This window comes from Neovison vison, chromosome 3 (genome assembly GCF_020171115.1).
Source record: "Neovison vison isolate M4711 chromosome 3, ASM_NN_V1, whole genome shotgun sequence".
In the NCBI taxonomy this organism is placed as follows: Eukaryota; Metazoa; Chordata; class Mammalia; order Carnivora; family Mustelidae; genus Neogale; species Neogale vison.
In genome coordinates, this window is record NC_058093.1 from 141,241,155 (window position 1) to 141,259,858 (window position 18,704).

At 43.8% G+C, this 18,704-nt stretch overlaps 1 protein-coding gene across 1 annotated transcript in view; it reads left to right on the forward strand.

Annotated features, from left to right (window-relative positions):
- ATP8B1 (ATPase phospholipid transporting 8B1) overlaps positions 1-15,243 on the forward strand; it is a 124,694-nt gene extending 109,451 nt beyond the window's left edge. The window contains exons 20-28 of the mRNA XM_044242898.1: positions 413-488; positions 3,836-3,968; positions 4,365-4,653; positions 8,340-8,563; positions 9,701-9,784; positions 10,749-10,994; positions 11,315-11,453; positions 13,797-13,927; positions 15,019-15,243. Of these exons, the coding sequence (XP_044098833.1) occupies positions 413-488; positions 3,836-3,968; positions 4,365-4,653; positions 8,340-8,563; positions 9,701-9,784; positions 10,749-10,994; positions 11,315-11,453; positions 13,797-13,927; positions 15,019-15,243 (1,547 nt within the window). The remainder of the gene's footprint in view (positions 1-412; positions 489-3,835; positions 3,969-4,364; positions 4,654-8,339; positions 8,564-9,700; positions 9,785-10,748; positions 10,995-11,314; positions 11,454-13,796; positions 13,928-15,018) is intronic.
- Positions 15,244-18,704: the final 3,461 nt, after the last annotated feature.

An 18,704-nucleotide genomic window follows, 5' to 3' on the forward strand; every position in this document is an offset into this window, starting at 1 on the left:
TGATTAAACCACAGGAACTGACTGCTTAGTATTTCAGTGAACACTGATTTATTAAATAACCAGTTCATGTGTTTGATGATACAGTTCTTTTTATAACTGAAAACATCTCAAACAAGACTTTGGCTTCACTTATTTTATCACAGAAAAAAGAGCATACTGGCTTGAATCTATTTCATGACTTGAAAAGAAGTCTCATTACTAGCTAAAGTCCATCATTCATCAATTGGAACAACACTTAATTTTTAAATTTTATTTATTTTTAGATTTTTTTTTGTATTTTTATTTTTTATTAACATATAATGCTATATATTATATACCTGTTTCAGGGATGCAGGTCTGTGATTCATCAGTCTTACATAATACACAGCACTCACTACAACACGTACCCTCACTTAATATTTTTCTGTTGTAGAAACTGCTGAAAATATAGGATTTGCATGTGAACTTCTGACCGAAGACACCACTATCTGCTATGGGGAAGATATAAAGTAAGTAAAGGCAAAACTAGAGGCAGTAGACATGGCAGATGGAGAGAAATGGGAGCTGACTGTCCCCTCAGACAGCTTTCCTCACATTTAAATGAAGCAGGAGAACCCAGGTAGTTCCAAGTTATCATGATTTGACCTTATTTTGTGCAGACTTTAGAGTTAGGGGAGCTTGGAGCCTTTATTTACTCTTTCAGGGGCCATTTCTCTCCATTCCTTGGGGAGTCCTCCGTGCTTACCTGCTGACCAAAAAACAAACAAAAAAAAGAGATCAAGATGTTACTAGCCAATTAATCTGAATTCTCTCCATGTGCTGCCTTTTCTAAGAATTATAATTTTGAAAGAAATACAGAAGGAAAGAAAGCCACAATTTTGCTTGGATGAGATGTACCTCTAGACTTGTCTGGATGACGTGGGATAACTTGAGAGCATAGCTTCTCCTGAACCCTTGAGAACCCAGGGGCACAGCGGACCTGGAAAGGCATCAGGAAAAGCTGTGTCCTGTTAAAAAGCTGAGAGTGTGTTGCACAAGTTCTTGGGCGGTGCTATCTTGACAGCTATATTTATTTCTCAAATCATTTCCTTACAACACCTCTCCCAGGCTGTCCCAAGGCCAGAAGCTGTGGGCAGACACACGTGCCTAGTCTAGTAGGATGATGTGGGACTTAAGCTTGAGCTTAGCCCAAAGGCTGAGAAGTGATGAGTTGATGAGGGAGTTGATGGTTGTGGTTAGTCTTCTTTCTAATGATGGTGCTGGAGCTTTTGTGAGCTGTTCCAGGATACTGGGCGCTAGGCTAAATTAGACAAAATCAGGTAGCTCTAACATCTAAATAGATCAGTTCTGTTTGCAGAAACCATGCCTCTTTGTGCTTTTTAGCTTTAAAAAAAAATAGGGATAGACAAATAAATACTAATACGTTTACGTAAGAAGTTTCTTGGTTTCAAGTGATTTGGCTAATGGCCAGATGGTCATAGATGGGGGCCTTAATAGAGTTTGGGTCTCTCTTTCTCAAGTGTTGAAAATTGGGCCCTGAGCTAAATTAGAAGGTAAAAATCTATGCAAGTAGCAAATTTTGTGAGCCTGCTGTTAGTTAGGTTTACTTCCTAGAGGGCTGACTCCATCTTTCTCTGTAGATGCTTCCTGAAAGGGTGATTCCTATATAATGGTTTGGATGGGAAACTTCCCGTTTTTTCTCTTCCAGCCTTTTAGTGATTTGTCTTGATAACTCCTTAATTTCAACTTGAAAATGAACAGTTAATGTAGAAAAAAAAGTAATAGATACCTAATCCTCTAGGGTACTGGTTCTCAACCAGGGGTGATTCTGCCTTCCAGGGAACGTTTGGCAATGTCCGGAGACATCTTTAGTTGTCATAATGCGGGGGGCGGGGTAGGGGCCAGGGATGCTGCTGAACATCCGATGATACAGCGGACAGCCACACTGTCCCCGGCCCCGAGACATAGTAGTGCTAAGGTGGAGAACAGTGGCTGTGTGTGTGTCATGGGGAAAGCTCTGGCCTGAGAGTACGGAGACCTGAGTTTGCATTGCCATCTTCCTATCATTTTGGTGCAGGTCAATCACCTCCTGTCTCTTACTTGTAAGGGAAGAGTCTGGGTGAGATCTTTGTGGACCCTTCCACTCCCAAGCTCCATAACTCATTTTTCTTTCACATGAATGTAGTATATGTAGTCTTCTCTTCTCAATTACTTGTTGATAGAAAGCCCTGAGAATTTCTCAGAAGCAAACATAATTTTATGTGGGAGTAAGCTGCTTCTTGCCAACTAGTAACCACTGTTTATGATACACGGGGGGTTCACGCCAGGTATTAAAATTCAGATCAAGATTGCCTGCCTTCTCCCATTGCTTGTGAACACATTTTCAGCTGTGTCTTCTGTGAGCTGTCTTTGGCAGATAACAAAGCACCAAGCACACGGTGCCCCACAGAGGGAGGAATTAAGACTTAATGAGATTATGTCATCAGATTTAAAAATGGGTAAAGGACTTGAATAGATTTTTCTCCAAAGAGGATATACCAATGGCCACCAAGCATATGAAATGATGCTCAACACACTAAACATTAGGGAAATGCAAATTAAAGCCAGCATAAGCTATCATGGTATATACCCTTTTAGGACGGCTCCTATCAAGACAAAAACAAGGGGGACGCCTGGGTGGCTCAGTTGGTTAAGCAGCTGCCTTCGGCTCAGGTCATGATCCCAGCGTCCTGGGATCGAGTCCCACATCGGGCTCCTTGCTTGGCAGGGAGCCTGCTCCTGCCTCTGCCTGTGCTCGCTCTCTCTCCCTCTCTCTCTCTGACAAATAAATAAAATCTTTAAAAAAAAAAAAAAAAAAGACAAAAACAAGGCAGGGTGCCTGGGTGGCTCAGTTAAGCGTCTGCCTTCAACTCAGGTCACGATCCCAGGGCCCTGGGATCGAGCCCCACGTCGGGCTCCCTGCTCATCAGGGAGCCTGATTCTCTTCTCTTCTCCCTGCCTGTGCCCTCTCTCACTATCTCTGTCTCACTCTTTTAAATAAACAAAATCTTTAAAACAACGACAATAATAACAAAAAACCCTAAAAACAACAACAAGCAAAAAATAACAAATGTGGGCAAGCATGTGAGAATTAGAACCCTTGTGCACTATTGGTAGGAAATAAAGTGGTGCAGTTACTATGGAAAACAGTATCATGATTCCTCAGAAAAATCACAAATAGAATTACCGTATGATCCAGCAATCCTGCTTGTGGATATATATCGCAAAGAATTGAAAGCTAGAACTCAAAGAGAGAGATTTTCTACCAAGTCCATAGCAGCACTAGTGACAATAGCCAAAAGTAGAAGCAACCCAAATTCCCATTGATGGAGGGATGAATGGATAAACAAAATGTAGTATAGCCATGCAATGGGATAGTCTTAAAGAGGAAGGAAATTCTAACATGTGCTACAATAGGAATGAACCTTGAACACAGTGAAATAAGCCAATTGCAAAAACAAAACAAAACAAAACCCAAATACGGTATGATTCACTTGTAGGAGTTATCTAGAGTGGTCAAATTCACAGAAACAGAAAATAAAGTAGTAGGGACCAGGAAAGGGGGGAAATGGGGAGTTAGTTAATTGGTATAGAGTTTTCAGTTTTGAAAGATGAAAAGGTTCTGGAGATTGGTTACAAAGCCAAGTGAATATACTTAATTCTACTGAACTGTATACGTAGTAGAAATAGTTATGATAAATTTTGTGTGTTTTTTAAAATCACAGGTTTAGAAAGATTATTTATCCAAAATATCTCACAGTCAAGGGCTAGTTTATAGTCTTGTACTCTTAAAACACTGAAATTTCTTTCTCCCCAGTGCTCTTCTTCACACAAGGATGGAAAACCAGAGGAATAGAGGTGGCGTCTATGCAAAATTTGTACCCCCGGTGCATGAACCTTTTTTTCCATCTGGTGAAAACCGTGCCTTGATAATCACTGGTTCTTGGCTGGTACGTATCATTACTATATCTATACCTCTGGATTAAACTAAAGCAGTTCATTGTGGACTGATTTGAGATGGTTTCCGATATTAACTGCCAACCTAAAAATCTGTTAGCCTGCAAATGAATGGGAAACTTCCCATTTGAGAATTAATATTATATGATCTACAAAGGGAATTATATGACACTGGTGATAGTGGTTATCCCTGCCTCATCAATCAATGAGTCATTTTAATTTTCTTCTTTGTACATTTTTGTATTTTCTAAATTTTATAGTAAATAGGTTTTATAGTCAAAACAGTATCATCCATGATGTAACCCAAGAACCATCACATGATTAAGGTCTTGGGAATGACACTCTTGAAATAAAAACGCAAATGGTTGTAATCCTCTGATTCCACCCAGAATGAGATTCTTCTGGAGAAGAAGACCAAGAGAAGTAAGATTCTGAAGCTGAAGTTCCCAAGGACAGAAGAAGAGCGCCGCCTGCGGACGCAGAGTAAGCGGCGTCTGGAAGCTAGGAAAGAGCAGCGGCAGAAGAACTTCGTCGACCTGGCCTGTGAGTGCAGCGCGGTCATCTGCTGCCGGGTCACCCCCAAGCAGAAGGCGATGGTGGTGGACCTGGTGAAGAGGTACAAGAAGGCCATCACGCTGGCGATCGGAGACGGGGCCAACGATGTAAACATGATCAAAAGTGAGTCTTGCCCACAGCCGGTGCCACCGGAGCTGCCAGAGAGAAGCAATGGCAGGGATGTTTGGGGGGGGGGGTAGTCTTTCTGACTGTCGCTGCTTAGGCTTTCATAAAGAAGATGCCTGACAAAGGCCTTTCCGCATGACGACGACACCTATGACCCTGCCCTCAGGAAGCTCAGGCTACCCAGGAGGAGAGAGCAGGGAGGACAGTGCCACTTGGGAAGTGCCAAGTGGAAGATGAGCTCCAGATGGGGGAACTGAGCCTTATTTGTTGCCCTCTTTTACATACATGTGGATTTGTTTTCCTTCTCTTGCTACTTCTCCGTATTTCCTTAAGGCTTATTTAAAAAAATCCTGCTATTTAATACTTTTGCAAAAATCTCTGCTGAGCTTGGAGTGAATTCTCTTGGATTTTCAGAGCATTTTTTTTTTTTCCCTCTGAGCATCTTTTTCTAGGGCTTTCTTCTTGCTCTTGGCAAACTGGGTGACCAGGGTAACATACGTGGCACTGAAGCAAAGCTCCAACATGCTCTCACGAGCCTCCTGACCTTCCTAGAAGAGGGTCAGGGGTCGTTTCGCTGGTTGGGGCAGCCTCGGTCTTCAAAATTGAAGAACCGAGTCCTATCACGCAGAAATACGTTGTGCTCGTAGTAAAGTGTGCAGAACCAAACCCTCATCAACATGTCTGAATCCTGGGTTGGTTTTAAAAAACAATATTATCTTTGATGTCCCTTCCAGTTTTGTGGTATGATTAAGATGAACCGTTTGTTACATGACCACACATGTCCTGTTATGCTGGCTACTTTAACTGCATAATGTATAACTAGGCTTAAGTCAGCCTATTTTGTAATTCGTGTCTTTTTCTTTTCTTAGAGTCTCCTCCTCCTCCTTCTCGATCTATACTAAGAAATTCCAACTTTATCTTCCTCAACAGGAGTCAGCTATGTGACGTATGTCTTCTTTATCATGTGTATGTCTGTGGCTACCGCTAGTTGTCATTTCTCTCCGCTGTGTTCTGCATGTGTTCACCCTAGCATAGGACTGGCATTCTTGCTCCAAATGCTATCAATTTCTTGCCCCTACAGCCGGTTCTAGTTCATTTTCCATTTGGGATGAAAATCAAAGAAACGCAGGTCTCCTCAGAAGTCCAAGTACTGATAGTGCTTTTTTGTACTTTAGAAAAACTGGCATCACTTTCGTCTGCATAAAAAATGGTATGCAGAAATGATATTTGCTTAAAGGAAGTACAGTGAAATTTAAATGTCCAAAAATCTGGCCATTTGTTAGCATGCTCCACGTTTAGTAGTGTAGCCCAGTGGACGTGGAGGGAATCGAAATCCGCCATATGGACGCAAGGACTCTCCAGGGCTGCCTGCCCTCTCTCCTTCTCTTGGGCTGGAAGAGGTCTGCTGGCTGGTGCCCTAAGAAGATCTAACACCCTAAGGAGGAACAAGCAGCATGAGAGGGGAGACAGAGGCAGAAAAGCATGAGGACATGACGGGTTTGTTAAGCAGCTATGAAGCAGCCTACCAGTGAGGCATCTGAAATTACATTTTTGAAGCTTCAGGAAAATCCAGGTGTCTATATTTAGATCACAGGGGGAAAAAAAGTGTGGCCTTACAAAGTCCATCTGTTCAGTTGCCTTGAATCCCCTGTGAGCTGTGGCCGTGTTCATTTCACATACTGTCCTTGGTGTGCTCAGCAAAAAGGCTGGGCTGGACATCAGGGCCTGCAGCCGGCATTCCTCCTCCCTGGCCCCAGGACATCTGCGTATTTCCCTTTGTTGCTTGTTCAGGAAAGAAGGCCACGGTTTGGGAGGAAAGGGCAGTTTGGCAACCATGACTAGTCATAAGAATTATTTATGTGTTTTGAAAGAAATCATAAATATTGACTGAGACATGCAATTTATTCCATTTTTTAGAATGGCAAAGTGCTGCTGAAAACTTAGGTTTGGCCAAGTCACTGTGTTGCTTTGAATTTGCCAGACCTTGTATTCTGCCACCATGGCAAGATTTTGGGAGCGTCTTTCAGTTGGAAACCCTCCTGAGTTGGCAGTCGCTCTCAGGTCTAAGCAAAAATACACTGTGTTCTCCAACACATGTTCTCTAATTGATGTCAGTACATCTTTACTTCCATGTCTTTTAAGACCTAGATAAAGTTCATAATTCAACTTTTGGAAAAACAGATAAAAATTGACTTTCATTTTTATCCATTCTGGAACCTTTCCCAGGAAAAAACTGTGCCTCTTAAGGTCATGGTAGGCCATAATTAAATGCTGAAAGTTTAATATTATCTTTGTTAAAATACTTTTGATTGCAAATATTAGAGAACAACTAAAGTAAGCTCAAGACAAAAATATATTTATTTTAAAAAGATAAAAAAGATGGGGGCACCTGCGTGGGGGCTCAGTTGGTTAATTGTCTACCTTCAGCTCAGATTGTGATCCCAGGGTTCTGGGATCAAGCCCATGTCGGGCTCCCCCACTCAGTGGGGAGTCTGCTTCTCCCTTTGCCTCTCCTCTGCACTCCTGCTCTCTCTGTCCCAAATTTAAAAAAAAAAAAAAAATATATATATATATATATATTTTGTGCCTCCCAAGAAGCCAGGCCTCAGAAAGATGCTAGAACCAGGACCTGGAACTGCACCAAGACCCCAGCTTCTGGTTTCTCCCTCTTTCTAGACTTCTTCACTTCTCTGCCCCTCCGGAGGGCGGGGGGGGGGAATATATATATATGTATATATTATCTCCCACAACTCAAGAATGTACAGGTTAAAATTCCAAAGACAAATACGCCCAAATCTTAATTCCAAAGTGTGAAAGCGACACTGATCGCCCCAGCTTGGGTTTTCAGTCAAGGTTAGTACAAGAACCAGACCCCGCTGGTACTTTAAGCAGGAAGTGATTAATACAAGGGACCAGGTGCTCATGAGAGCTCTGGATGGACAGAAGAAAGCAGGTGCTAGCACGAGTCTCTAACATCTCAGTCACTTACCGGAGGAGCTTCTAGCTTAGAGGCTCCTGTGAAGGGCTTTTCAGTTGAGCAGCTTTTGTCTGTCAACATCCAGGCAGCTGGAGAGAGGATATGAACTGTGCTGCAGAAATGCCAAAAAAAAGGAAGGGGTGCTGAGCTCCAGCCCGCATCGACTTCCACTTCAAGTGGCTCGTCACAATGGAACCCAATTCACAAACAGAACTAGTGCCAGGGAGTCTGAGTGGTGTAAGGTTTTTATGTGTTTCCCACCTTTCCCATAGAACAAGGGTGGCAGGGAGGTTGGGAGGCCCAGTGTGTAGCATCCGTGCTGAGGATCTATCTGCCCTCAGCCGGCACAGCGGTGGCCAGGGACACAGGGACCAGGGACGCACAGTCTGCACGGACTCCTCAGATTGACCGTGTGGGTGGGAAGGATGGCTGACGAGCTGGGTAGATAATCCTAATGGAATTCGCCACCCATCTGAGATCCTTCCACAAACACCCTTTAGAGGCCCCAGTGTGTGTTCTTTTGAGCAACCTGTATCTCCGAGTTCAGAAGCTTGGGGGGCGGGGAGGGAGCTGGTGAGCGGGAGTTTTCACGTGTATTGTTCCATGAATGTGTTTCTGTGTTTTGCTGTGGAAACATTTTCATCGCCTCAATGTTTCGCCTTAAAATTAGCTTAGGACTCACGTATGTGCTCCCTCTGCCCCGCAGCTGCCCACATCGGCGTCGGCATAAGCGGGCAGGAAGGCATGCAGGCGGTCATGTCAAGCGACTACTCCTTCGCCCAGTTCCGCTACTTGCAGAGGCTGCTGCTGGTGCACGGCCGATGGTCCTACATACGGATGTGCAAGTTCCTGCGCTACTTCTTCTATAAGAACTTCGCATTCACTCTGGTGCATTTCTGGTACTCCTTCTTCAATGGCTACTCTGCGCAGGTAACAGAATGATAATTCGTATTATCTGATGAGTAGAAGTCTTCCATCAATAAAACTCTACTTCCGAAAAAAACCTGTCCCCTTTGCACTTGCGGTTTGGATGTTCTCTCTCTCTCTCAACAGTTGAGGCATGGATTGAGATTATAGAGGACTTTTCTAAAAGGTTTCTGGTGCCTTAAAAAATAGTTTATTTTGCCTTCAGAAAGTTGGGGTTTGTTCCTGACCCACTAGCTTTTGTTATGTGTCTTTGTCTTTACCCTAGATTTTTTTTCCCCTGCGTCACCTTGCCATTAATAGCGAGAACAAATTACTCAACGCTGAACATATAAAATGATACTGTAATAGGCTAAAGGGATTATATAAATTTGGGATGATCATCAATCTGTTCTCTTTACCTGTTGATTTTTGGTTTTGTTAGTGCTGAAATGGCAGTGGGAGACATACAGAATATGCTGAAATGGTGAAACAGCAGAAAAATATCATTAGTAACAATGAACCTAAAATCAGTGCTTGTGGTTGTCCAAACTTCTGATGCCACAGACAGATGATATCGGAAGAGCTTCCGATAACCGAGGGCCTGGGGCAGCCTTGAGCACAGTGAGGGCCTTCGTCCTGCTCCCCCCGCAGGCCTGTGTGGAGCTGGTGGCCGTGAGTGAGCCCGGCTCCTCTCCGCCGCCCTGAGGACCCGTTTGTGCATGGTCCTGCTTATGCTTCCAGGAGCCCATTTTTCATACTCACATTCTGCATGTGATGTTTATATGGAAACGGGAGACTGGCAAAGCAAAGGAATCTTTGAATGATACCTTACGTGCTTTTTGAACCAGTTTTTGTGTTCTGTATTCTAATTCATTAATCAAGGGATGTAAAAAGGATCGGCACCAACATATTTTCCAGCATTAGTCAAACAGAGGGGAACTCCTTTTCCAAAACATGTTTTGGTGTGTATTCCCCCATCTATGTTGGAAGGCAGGTTTGTTTCTGTGGGGCGCTCTTTGATTCTGCCCGTTCCACGGGATGTGGCTCCGGCAGAGGCCGCACACAGCCGGGGCCCTGCCGGCTCCGGGAGAGGGGAATGCGCGTGGACTGGGCGGGCAGCGCGTGCTGGTTGGTGACGTGGCCACGGTCTTCTCCCCACAGACCGCGTACGAGGACTGGTTCATCACGCTCTACAACGTGCTCTACTCCAGCCTGCCCGTGCTCCTCATGGGGCTGCTTGACCAGGTAGGAGCCTTGCGCGGACGCGGACACTTCAGGGCCGACTGGGCCCGTTTGAGAAGGTAAAAGCGAATATTTCAGTGCATTCTTTTGGTTTTCATGGCTTCCCAAGAAAACCCTATTCTTTTTTTTTTTTTTTAAAGATTTTATTTATTCACTTGACAGAGAGAGATCACAAGCAGGCAGAGAGAGAAGGAAGCAGGCTCCCCGCTGAGCAGGGAGCCCGATGCGGGCCTCGATCCCAGAACCCTGAGATCATGACCTGAGCTGAAGGCAGCGACTTAACCCACTGAGCCACCCAGGTGCCCCGAAAACCCTATTCTTGTCCTGTTGTTCGGCAACCAGAATAGCTGCTGTACTTCTGTACGACAGTGACAAAAGGGGATTTCTGTGCCTGGGCTGAACTCATGGACAGGAGAGTTTATTATCTCCCTTTTGGACACTAGGAGTTTCTCGTCAAGACACCTGACAGTATAGTCTGTCTTTAGAGGAGTGACTTTAAAATTGTTCTACTCTTTCTCCAAACGTCTGTGTTCAGTTTCCCAAATTAGTCCACATTTCATCCAGGAGCAGTTCTTTGTTATTAATGAATAAAAATAATAATCTGGAATTAACCCATCAACTTGGATGTGAAAAGACTTTCTAAAAAATTAGAATATATGCTCCTAAGAGGTAAAAATAGTCTCCCTACATTTTTTTTTTTTGACATGACTATTTGCTTTCCTTCTCTGAGGAGCAAACTAATAGATCTCTACCTAGTCCCTTTCTTAATTAAATAGCAAATAACCGTGGACTGAAGTGAAGGGGTTGGTCTCTGCACACTGTAACCATTCAGGACTTAACCTTGTTGAGGTTTTGCCTTCCTAAAACTAAGCTGAAGCTCTCTGTGAGAGAGAAACTGGAATGGATCTGGGAGCTCTTGGGTTCTGGATGGCGCACAGCTATTTTCCGTGTGTTTTTTCCCTTTAAGGATGTGAGTGACAAACTGAGCCTCCGCTTCCCTGGGTTGTACGTCGTAGGACAAAGAGACTTACTCTTCAACTACAAGAAGTTCTTTGTAAGCTTGGTGCATGGAGTTTTAACATCGATGGTTCTCTTCTTCATACCTCTGGGAGCGTATCTGCAAACTGTGGGACAGGATGGAGAGGCGCCTTCAGACTACCAGTCTTTTGCTGTGACCATTGCTTCTGCTCTTATAATAACAGTGAATTTCCAGGTACGTGGCGTCAGGCGACTGTTCCCAGTGTCTGTCAGTTACCTGCGTTTCTGTCCACGGACCAGTGTGTGTGTGCACCTGGCTCCCACTCTCCCTCCCGCTGAGCCTCGGCCGCCTTACCAAATGCAAATGCTGTCTGCACCCCTTACACCGAGCACATTTCCTGCTTCTTGCCTGAGCCAAGAATAGTTTTTGATTGTTCGGTATTCAAGCCAAATCATGCCTAAGTTGTTGAATTCTCTTTTCAGAATCCTTAGATTCTTTATTCCTTGGTAACTCCCCAAAAGTGAATGCTCTGTTTTTCTCTGGTTTCTCTACAGATTGGCTTGGATACTTCTTACTGGACTTTTGTGAATGCTTTTTCCATTTTTGGAAGCATTGCTCTTTATTTTGGCATCATGTTTGACTTTCATAGTGCTGGAATACATGTCCTCTTTCCCTCTGCATTTCAATTTACAGGTTGGTATTTTCTAAATTCCAAAAATAAAGGTATAGAAAAGTGTTACTGGTTTAGACTCCAAGGTAACTTCTAAGTAATAACATGACGTTTAAGTTATTGCTAGTGAAAATTAATGTCCTGACTTGCAACTAAATGACGGCGGTGGGCTGGAAGTGTGGGAATAATGTGACAGGAAAAAAGCAAAATTTAAAAATTTGATATAATTCCATCTGTTCAGTTAGACAGGAGATCCCACCTCCAAATCTAATATTGGCATGTTCCTGGGAAATCGAGTATGCATACAATGCTGGTAGCTGGTAGCATAATATAATGTTTCCAAAGAACTATCTGGAAATATGTAATGAACTATAAAACTTCTCATACATTTGGACCCAGGATTTCCACTTGGGGAAAACACCTAAAGATAAAACATACCAATTTCTGGAAAAATCAATTTGTACAAAGATTATACCACTGCAATTCAAATTGTTTTTTTAAAATGGAAAGCGTTCAAAGATCTAATAAGAATATTATAGTAGCTAATCAAGGTATGAGTCCCATATGATGAAATTTTAGAATTCAAAAGTGGAAAACCTATCACATCATTAGGAGAATGTATGCAGAAGGGTGCCTGGGTGGCTCAGTGGGTTAAAGCCTCTGCCTTCTGCTCAGGTCATGATCCCAAGGTCCTGGGGTCAAGCCCTGCATCGGGCTCTCTGCTCAGCTCGGAGCTTGCCTCCCCCCATTTCTGTCTGCCTGCCTCCCTGCCTACTTGTGATCTGTCAAATAAATAAATAAAACCTTAAAAAAAAAATGTATGCAGAGCAAGAAGTAAACTTTCAGAAATAGTTTAGAAATAGTTTACAGCTGTATAAAATAGGACAAATGATAAATGCTAGAATGAATTTGAATAATTTCATACATATTATAAATTTTTAAATATCATGAATTAGAATTCACAAATTTCTTAGTTTATTAAATACAGTAGCTTGGATTCACAATGAGGAAAAAAGTCCCCATAAACTAGTTTCCCTGTAAAAAATTAGTTTGTTTTTTGGGGTTTTTTTAATGGCCATCTGTAAAAAGACATTTGCTGTGGTAATAACCCTTGACTTGGGATTGAGGTCATTTTTTGGATGATTGTTTCTCTTCACTGACTCTATGTTTTAAAAAGCTTATTAGTACCCCGTTACTTAAAATATTCCCAAAGGGAGGGTGTGTTTTTTATTTAGCAGTGTAAAAACACATTTAAAAAATTAAGGCCACTACTTTTATAAACTTACAGTGTAAGTACAGAGAACACTGTGATTGATTTGGCTCTAAGGGATGTTAATTATAAAATTGGGTAGTTATATATGATTACCTAGTTGTATGAATTATTACTTTCTCTGACATAAATTTGCTGCTGAACTGCAATGGAAAAAGCAAGGCTCTAGTCAGATGGATATAGGGTTTAATTTAGGAGTTGCCATGGCTAGTTGTTACCCTGGGAAATCTTTACTTCTCCACAACTCAATTTCCTTGTGTGGCAAGAAGGTTAATCTTCATCCCTCAGAGGTAATTAAATGGCATGACCTGTATAAAACACCCACCATAAGGGCTGTCATACTAATGGCAGGGCAAGTTGCTACTGTTACTTGGAGTTTCAAACTATAAATTGGAAAGTAAATTCCTGGAAAAAAGTATTAGTATAGATGGCCTAACTTTGCATTTTTACTTAATGCAATGTCAACAAACACTTTTTTTTTCCTTATTTAGTTGTTCAGTGATGTACACTTGCCTTCCTCATTTTGCTTTGCCTAGCCCTATTTTTAAAAATATTTTATTTATTTATTAAGATTTTATTTATTTATTTGACAGAGATCACAAGTAGGCAGAGAGGCAGGCAGAGAGATAGGAGGAAGCAGGCTCCCTGCTGAACAGAGAGCATGATTTGGGGCTCGATCCCAGGACCCTGAGATCTTGACCTGAGCCGAAGGCAGAGGCTTTAACCCACTGAGCCACCCAGGCACCCCAAGATTTTATTTATTTGACACACACAGAGACATCGAGAGAAGGAATATAAGCAGGGGGAGTGGGAGAGGGAGAAGCAGGCTTCCTGCCCAACAGGGAGCCTGATGCGGGGCTCGATCCCAGGACTCTGGGACCATGACCTGAGCTGAAGGCAGATGCTTAGCAACTGAGCCACCCAGGCACTCTGCTTAGTCCCATTTTTAAAATGTTCATTCCTTCAGCAATGACGGGATGTTCTGGGGAGGCCAATCTGTGAAAGTTTACCACAGACAATCATTTAAGGCTTAAGGAATGTTCACTCTGCCCTGAGGATGAAGGACCCCTGGGATTCACTGTCCATGTTTTTACAGGCACAGCATCCAACGCCTTGAGACAGCCATACATTTGGCTGACCATCATCTTGACCGTTGCCGTGTGCCTGCTGCCCGTTGTCGCCATACGGTTCTTGTCAATGACCATCTGGCCATCAGAAAGTGATAAGGTACAGAAAAAATAGTATTCTCCTCATTCTGAGTGCCCCTCACAGAAAGCAAGGCCTGTCCCCAAAGCAGCTTTGCTGCAAAATTCTAAATCCATGGCAAGTTTGGTGTTAACATTTTTAATACTACTTCTCTTTAACTCCATCTTGCAAATAAGTCCTTTGGGACTGGGATTTTTGTTTGCGTGCTTTTTATTTTAAACATTATCAAAGAGAGAATAGTATAAGGTCTGTCTGCTCAATTTAACAATTATAATACTAACATTTTTCTCTGTGAAGAGGTTGGGGTTTCTTCATTTCAAGAAAAATGCCCCCTCTTCTGGCAGGATCCTCTGAGCTACAAGTCATCCAAATAATGCATCCCTTCAGCTCGCACACTGACTAGCAGGCTTGGGGGACTGAGCACCTTAAGTCATCTAAGGGGACTGAGCGCCTTAATGTCTGTTAGAAAAAGACTGGGGTTCTTTCCATCGCTCCCCTCTGCTATCCTTCCTATAGCTTCAGCTTGGAGCTGGGGGTTGGCTGCTGCAGTTCTGGGCATCTCCCGACACCTCACTGGTCAGGGGAGGCCAGAAGCTTCCTCAGGAGCCCCGGAATGGGGCATGGGAGGCCCCCGCCCACTCCTGGCAGGCCTCTGGGGCCAGAGCAGGTCACGTGGCCGGTCCTGAGCGAGGCAAGTCCCTGGTCCTGCTCCTGGGAGCGCCATCCACATCCGTGGAGGGCTGGGGCTCTATGCAGGGAAACTCCCATTTTCATCAGGAAGGAGAGGACACTGGGCAGGCAACCTGCAGCGTCCCCTAGATGGCCCTTTTCCGCTGACAAGAAGATGCAGTAGCAACAAGGGTTTTCTCTTGAACCCGCACCAGTCTGACTTGTCAGGGGAAGGGACAGCAGCGTAGGCGAGTGGCATTTTCAGCTCCCGCTTTCTGGCTGGGAGACCTTGGGAGTGCCCGTAGCCTCTATCAGAGGAGGCCGGGCCGCCGCCCTCCAGGAGACAGCTTGGCCCGCATCCACGTTAGCGTCCGCCCGGTCCCCCTCCGCTGTCCCACGCCGTCCCACGCCGTCCCACACCTCCGTGTCTCTGCCGTCCGCAGATTCAGAAGCACCGCAAGCGCTTGAAAGCCGAGGAGCAGTGGAAGCGGCGGCAGCACGTGTTCCGCCGGGGCGTGTCCTCCCGCCGCTCCGCCTACGCCTTCTCGCACCAGCGCGGCTACGCCGACCTCATCTCCTCCGGGCGCAGCATCCGCAAGAAGCGCTCCCCGCTGGATGCCATCATCGCCGAGGGCACCGCCGAGTACCGGCGGACCGTGGAGAGCTGACGCGCCTGCCCCCCCAACGCTGGGTACAAATGTCTATTTTTTTACGGAAAGATTCTCAGGACTTTTTTTAAGACAAGAAAACCCTGAATTTGTCACGAGGATGTTAAAGACCACCACCTTCATCACAAGCTGCTTGGGCTGCCGGACTGTTGCAATAGCGAAGGATACCTTCCCAGGTCCTGTTCTTCACCTGTGTTCTTTATGAGTCAAAGGGAACCCGTTAATCCAGTCTCCATCTAGGACAACAGAATTAGGAACTGTCTTCTATTTCAATTCAGATGGTACTCGTAAAATCACATTTAGATCATCCCCTCTGGGACCTTCAACACGAATTTCCAGAGGCTGCTTTCTTCCCCATAGGCTACCTTTTTAACAACGATCTTGTACTTAAAATGGCAAGGACAAAAAAATTCATGAATGTTCATCACCTGGAAGCAAAGTGGTCCAATGACTTTTTCAGAGTTGATAATGAACTGCGTGGTTTCCTCTTCTTCTCCTCATATTTGTTTAATAGCTCAAGGAAACCACTTCACATTTCATAAGTACAAGCCTTCCATCTACTAAGTTTACTACCAGGTTAGAAGTGTGCATCATGTACGTTTACTCTTACTTTCCATATTATTTTAGCCACTTCCTTCCCTACTTTCATTTTTAAAAGATGTGTTTAAATATTTATGGGCTTTTTAAAAAAGTTCTTGAAAACTAAGGACATCAGTGATAAATTGTGATTTTTTTGGGTAAAGCTTTCTTTTGAAAAGCAAACTCTATACCTGCCTATATATGTATTTTATAAGGGACTTGAACAGAGGCCTCATGTTTTTACTTGTCTTATGTCTTCAAAGAAAAGGCTGTTGGCAGCCACATTTCTAAGACTAACAGTGTACCTTCAAAAATTAAAATTAATTTTAAGCAATTATGGAAACTATCCTCAAAGACTCAAAAGTTATTTTTCTTTTTTTTTTTTCTAGAGGCTCTTCTCATTCTGTGTTTTTCGCACATCAGTTTCCATATTCTAATGAAGATGCAGAAGTGTTTTCAATAATTCTGTTCTTTACCATTAGGCTGTGAATGTTCCCCTTTGAGTTCCTATAAGAAAATCACAACATGTATATAGTTCGTATTCTAGGTATGATGAAAGAATGTATGGGTCTTTATCCTATGGAAGTAAATTTCTGGAAGTTTACAACTTTATCTTGTAAATTTAAAAAAAAAACTAAATTGTTTTTTCTTTTGTTTGGTAAAGCAAAGTTTGCTTGTATAATTCTCAGTTTTCTCTCCTGTTTTGTGAATTGTGGGAAAAGTCGACAATGCAAATGTGTCAAAGACTTACACTGTTGGGTGCAATATTAACAATTTTAAAATGCAAATTGCTTTGGATAAATTATTTCTATATTCTGTAAATCTGAGATTTAATGTATATTTTTGTTTAAAAAATAAATGCTTTAGTAAAATCTTTGGAAAGTATCTTTTAAGTAGGGGTTATGACAGGAGCTAAGGCCTGCAAGGTTGCTAAAGAAACACATGGGTCCTCTTGCAGTGAGAAATAAAAGTTGGGGCAGGGTGCTACGTCTTAGCAGAGATGGGAGAGAAGAGGCCCTCAGTCTGTAAAAGGCCGGCGGATGCGGATTCATAATCGGCAAGGGCAACTGTGTCCAGACAAGGTGCATCTTTGGATACTCAGGTAAGGTGCAGTTTTTAAAAATGACCTCAATTCTGAAGGCAGAATAAAAGTAAAGGTAACCTTTGACCAAAAGTAGGGGCTGGGAAGGGAGTAAATGATCAAAGGGAAATTAAGGCGTTGAGGGGCAGGAGAGCCGATGAGGAGAAGGGGACCTGAGGCTTGAGGCTGGGGGAGGGCGGAGCATGACCGGCCGGCTACAGGATGAACAGATCGCTCCTGGACAGTATGGAAAACTGTGACCCACTGAAGAAATGGGACTATGCCACAGATTTTTTCCAGAGAGAGCATGGGTCTAAGTTGGGTGTGGGGGGGATCTGAAGCAGATTCAGCGCCGCCTGATGCAGGGCTGTATCCCAGGACCCTGAGTTCAGGACCTGAGCCCAAATCAGGAGTTGGATGCCTGACTGATGGAGCCACCCAGGCGCCCCAGGACTATGCCACAGAGATAGAGGTTCTCTGCAGAATAACATCCGTGGGGGACTTGTCTGGGAGGCAAAACTGACAGCAGGTGATGAGAAAGCCCCTCAGCCTGGGTGCTTTCTAAGGTGGAAAATTAGGACCCCCCCCTTTGCTATTCCACAATTGACAGCTGGCTTCGGGAGCAGAACTTCATGTCTGTATCAGAGCAATCCTTTCGAAATGGGGTGAAAGGACATGGGACAGATCAGACTCTGCAAGAAAAATTGTATAAGAAAAAGTTCTGAACAGACATTGGATATAGTCCCTTAAAGGGGGGGGCACTTTTTCCCCTAGGATGTCCTACTGTATTTAAAGGGGTAGAGGAATATATGTGTTTTGTTTTTTAATTGACAGCCAGAGATCACAAGCAAGCAGAGAGGCAGGCAGAGAGAGAGGAGGGGAAGCAGGCTCCTCGCTGAGCAGAGAGCCCGATGGGGGACTCGATCCCAGGACCCTGGGACCACGACCTGAGCTGAAGGCAGAGGCTTAACCAACGGAGCCACCCAGGCACCTGAGGAATGTATGTTTTTAATCAAAGAGCACCACCTAAAGGTTCTTACTGACGATCAATACCTGAAACTGTTCAGTAATGATATCCAGTGAAGATAAAGTAGTTCTTAAGGGACTCCAATGTGATAGCAAAACCAAATGTGCCCCAACGGACTCTGTATTTTAGCAGTTGTTGCCTTCGTGTGATGTAAGTGAAACTTGGGAAAATTATAAGACAGCTTCTAAGAGTCCTGTCAGAATCTGCTAGACTGTTAAGGCTACAAGGGGTGCCTGGGTGGCTCAGACATTAAGTGTCTGCCTTCAGCTCAGGTCATAATCCCAGGGTCCTGGGATCGAGTCCCGCATCGGGCTCCCTGCTCAGCGGAAAGTCTGCTTCTTCCTCTCCCATCCCCCCTGCTTGTGTTCCCTCTCTCATTGTGTCTCTCTCTGTCAAGTAAGTAAAATCTTTTTTTAAAAAAAAGTTATGGCTACAATAAAACATCTGGTGCATTTATAATTACAAAAAGGCCTGTCAGAAAACACTGTAAAAGTGACTTCTTGACTTAAACTGACATTTCTTTGAAGAAGATCTGTAAGTGGCCAAAAAGTGTATGAAAACATCCTCCAACAACATTAGTCATCAGGCAAATGCAAATCAAAACCACAATGAGATACCACGTCACATCCACTAGCGTGACTATCAGTACAAAAGAAAGGGCTCCTCACTGGCTCAGTCAGTAGAGCGCGGGACTCTCGTTCTTGGGGTTGTGAGTTCAAGACCCATGTTGGATGTAGAGCTTACTTAAAAGGCTGGGGATGGGGCAGGGAATAA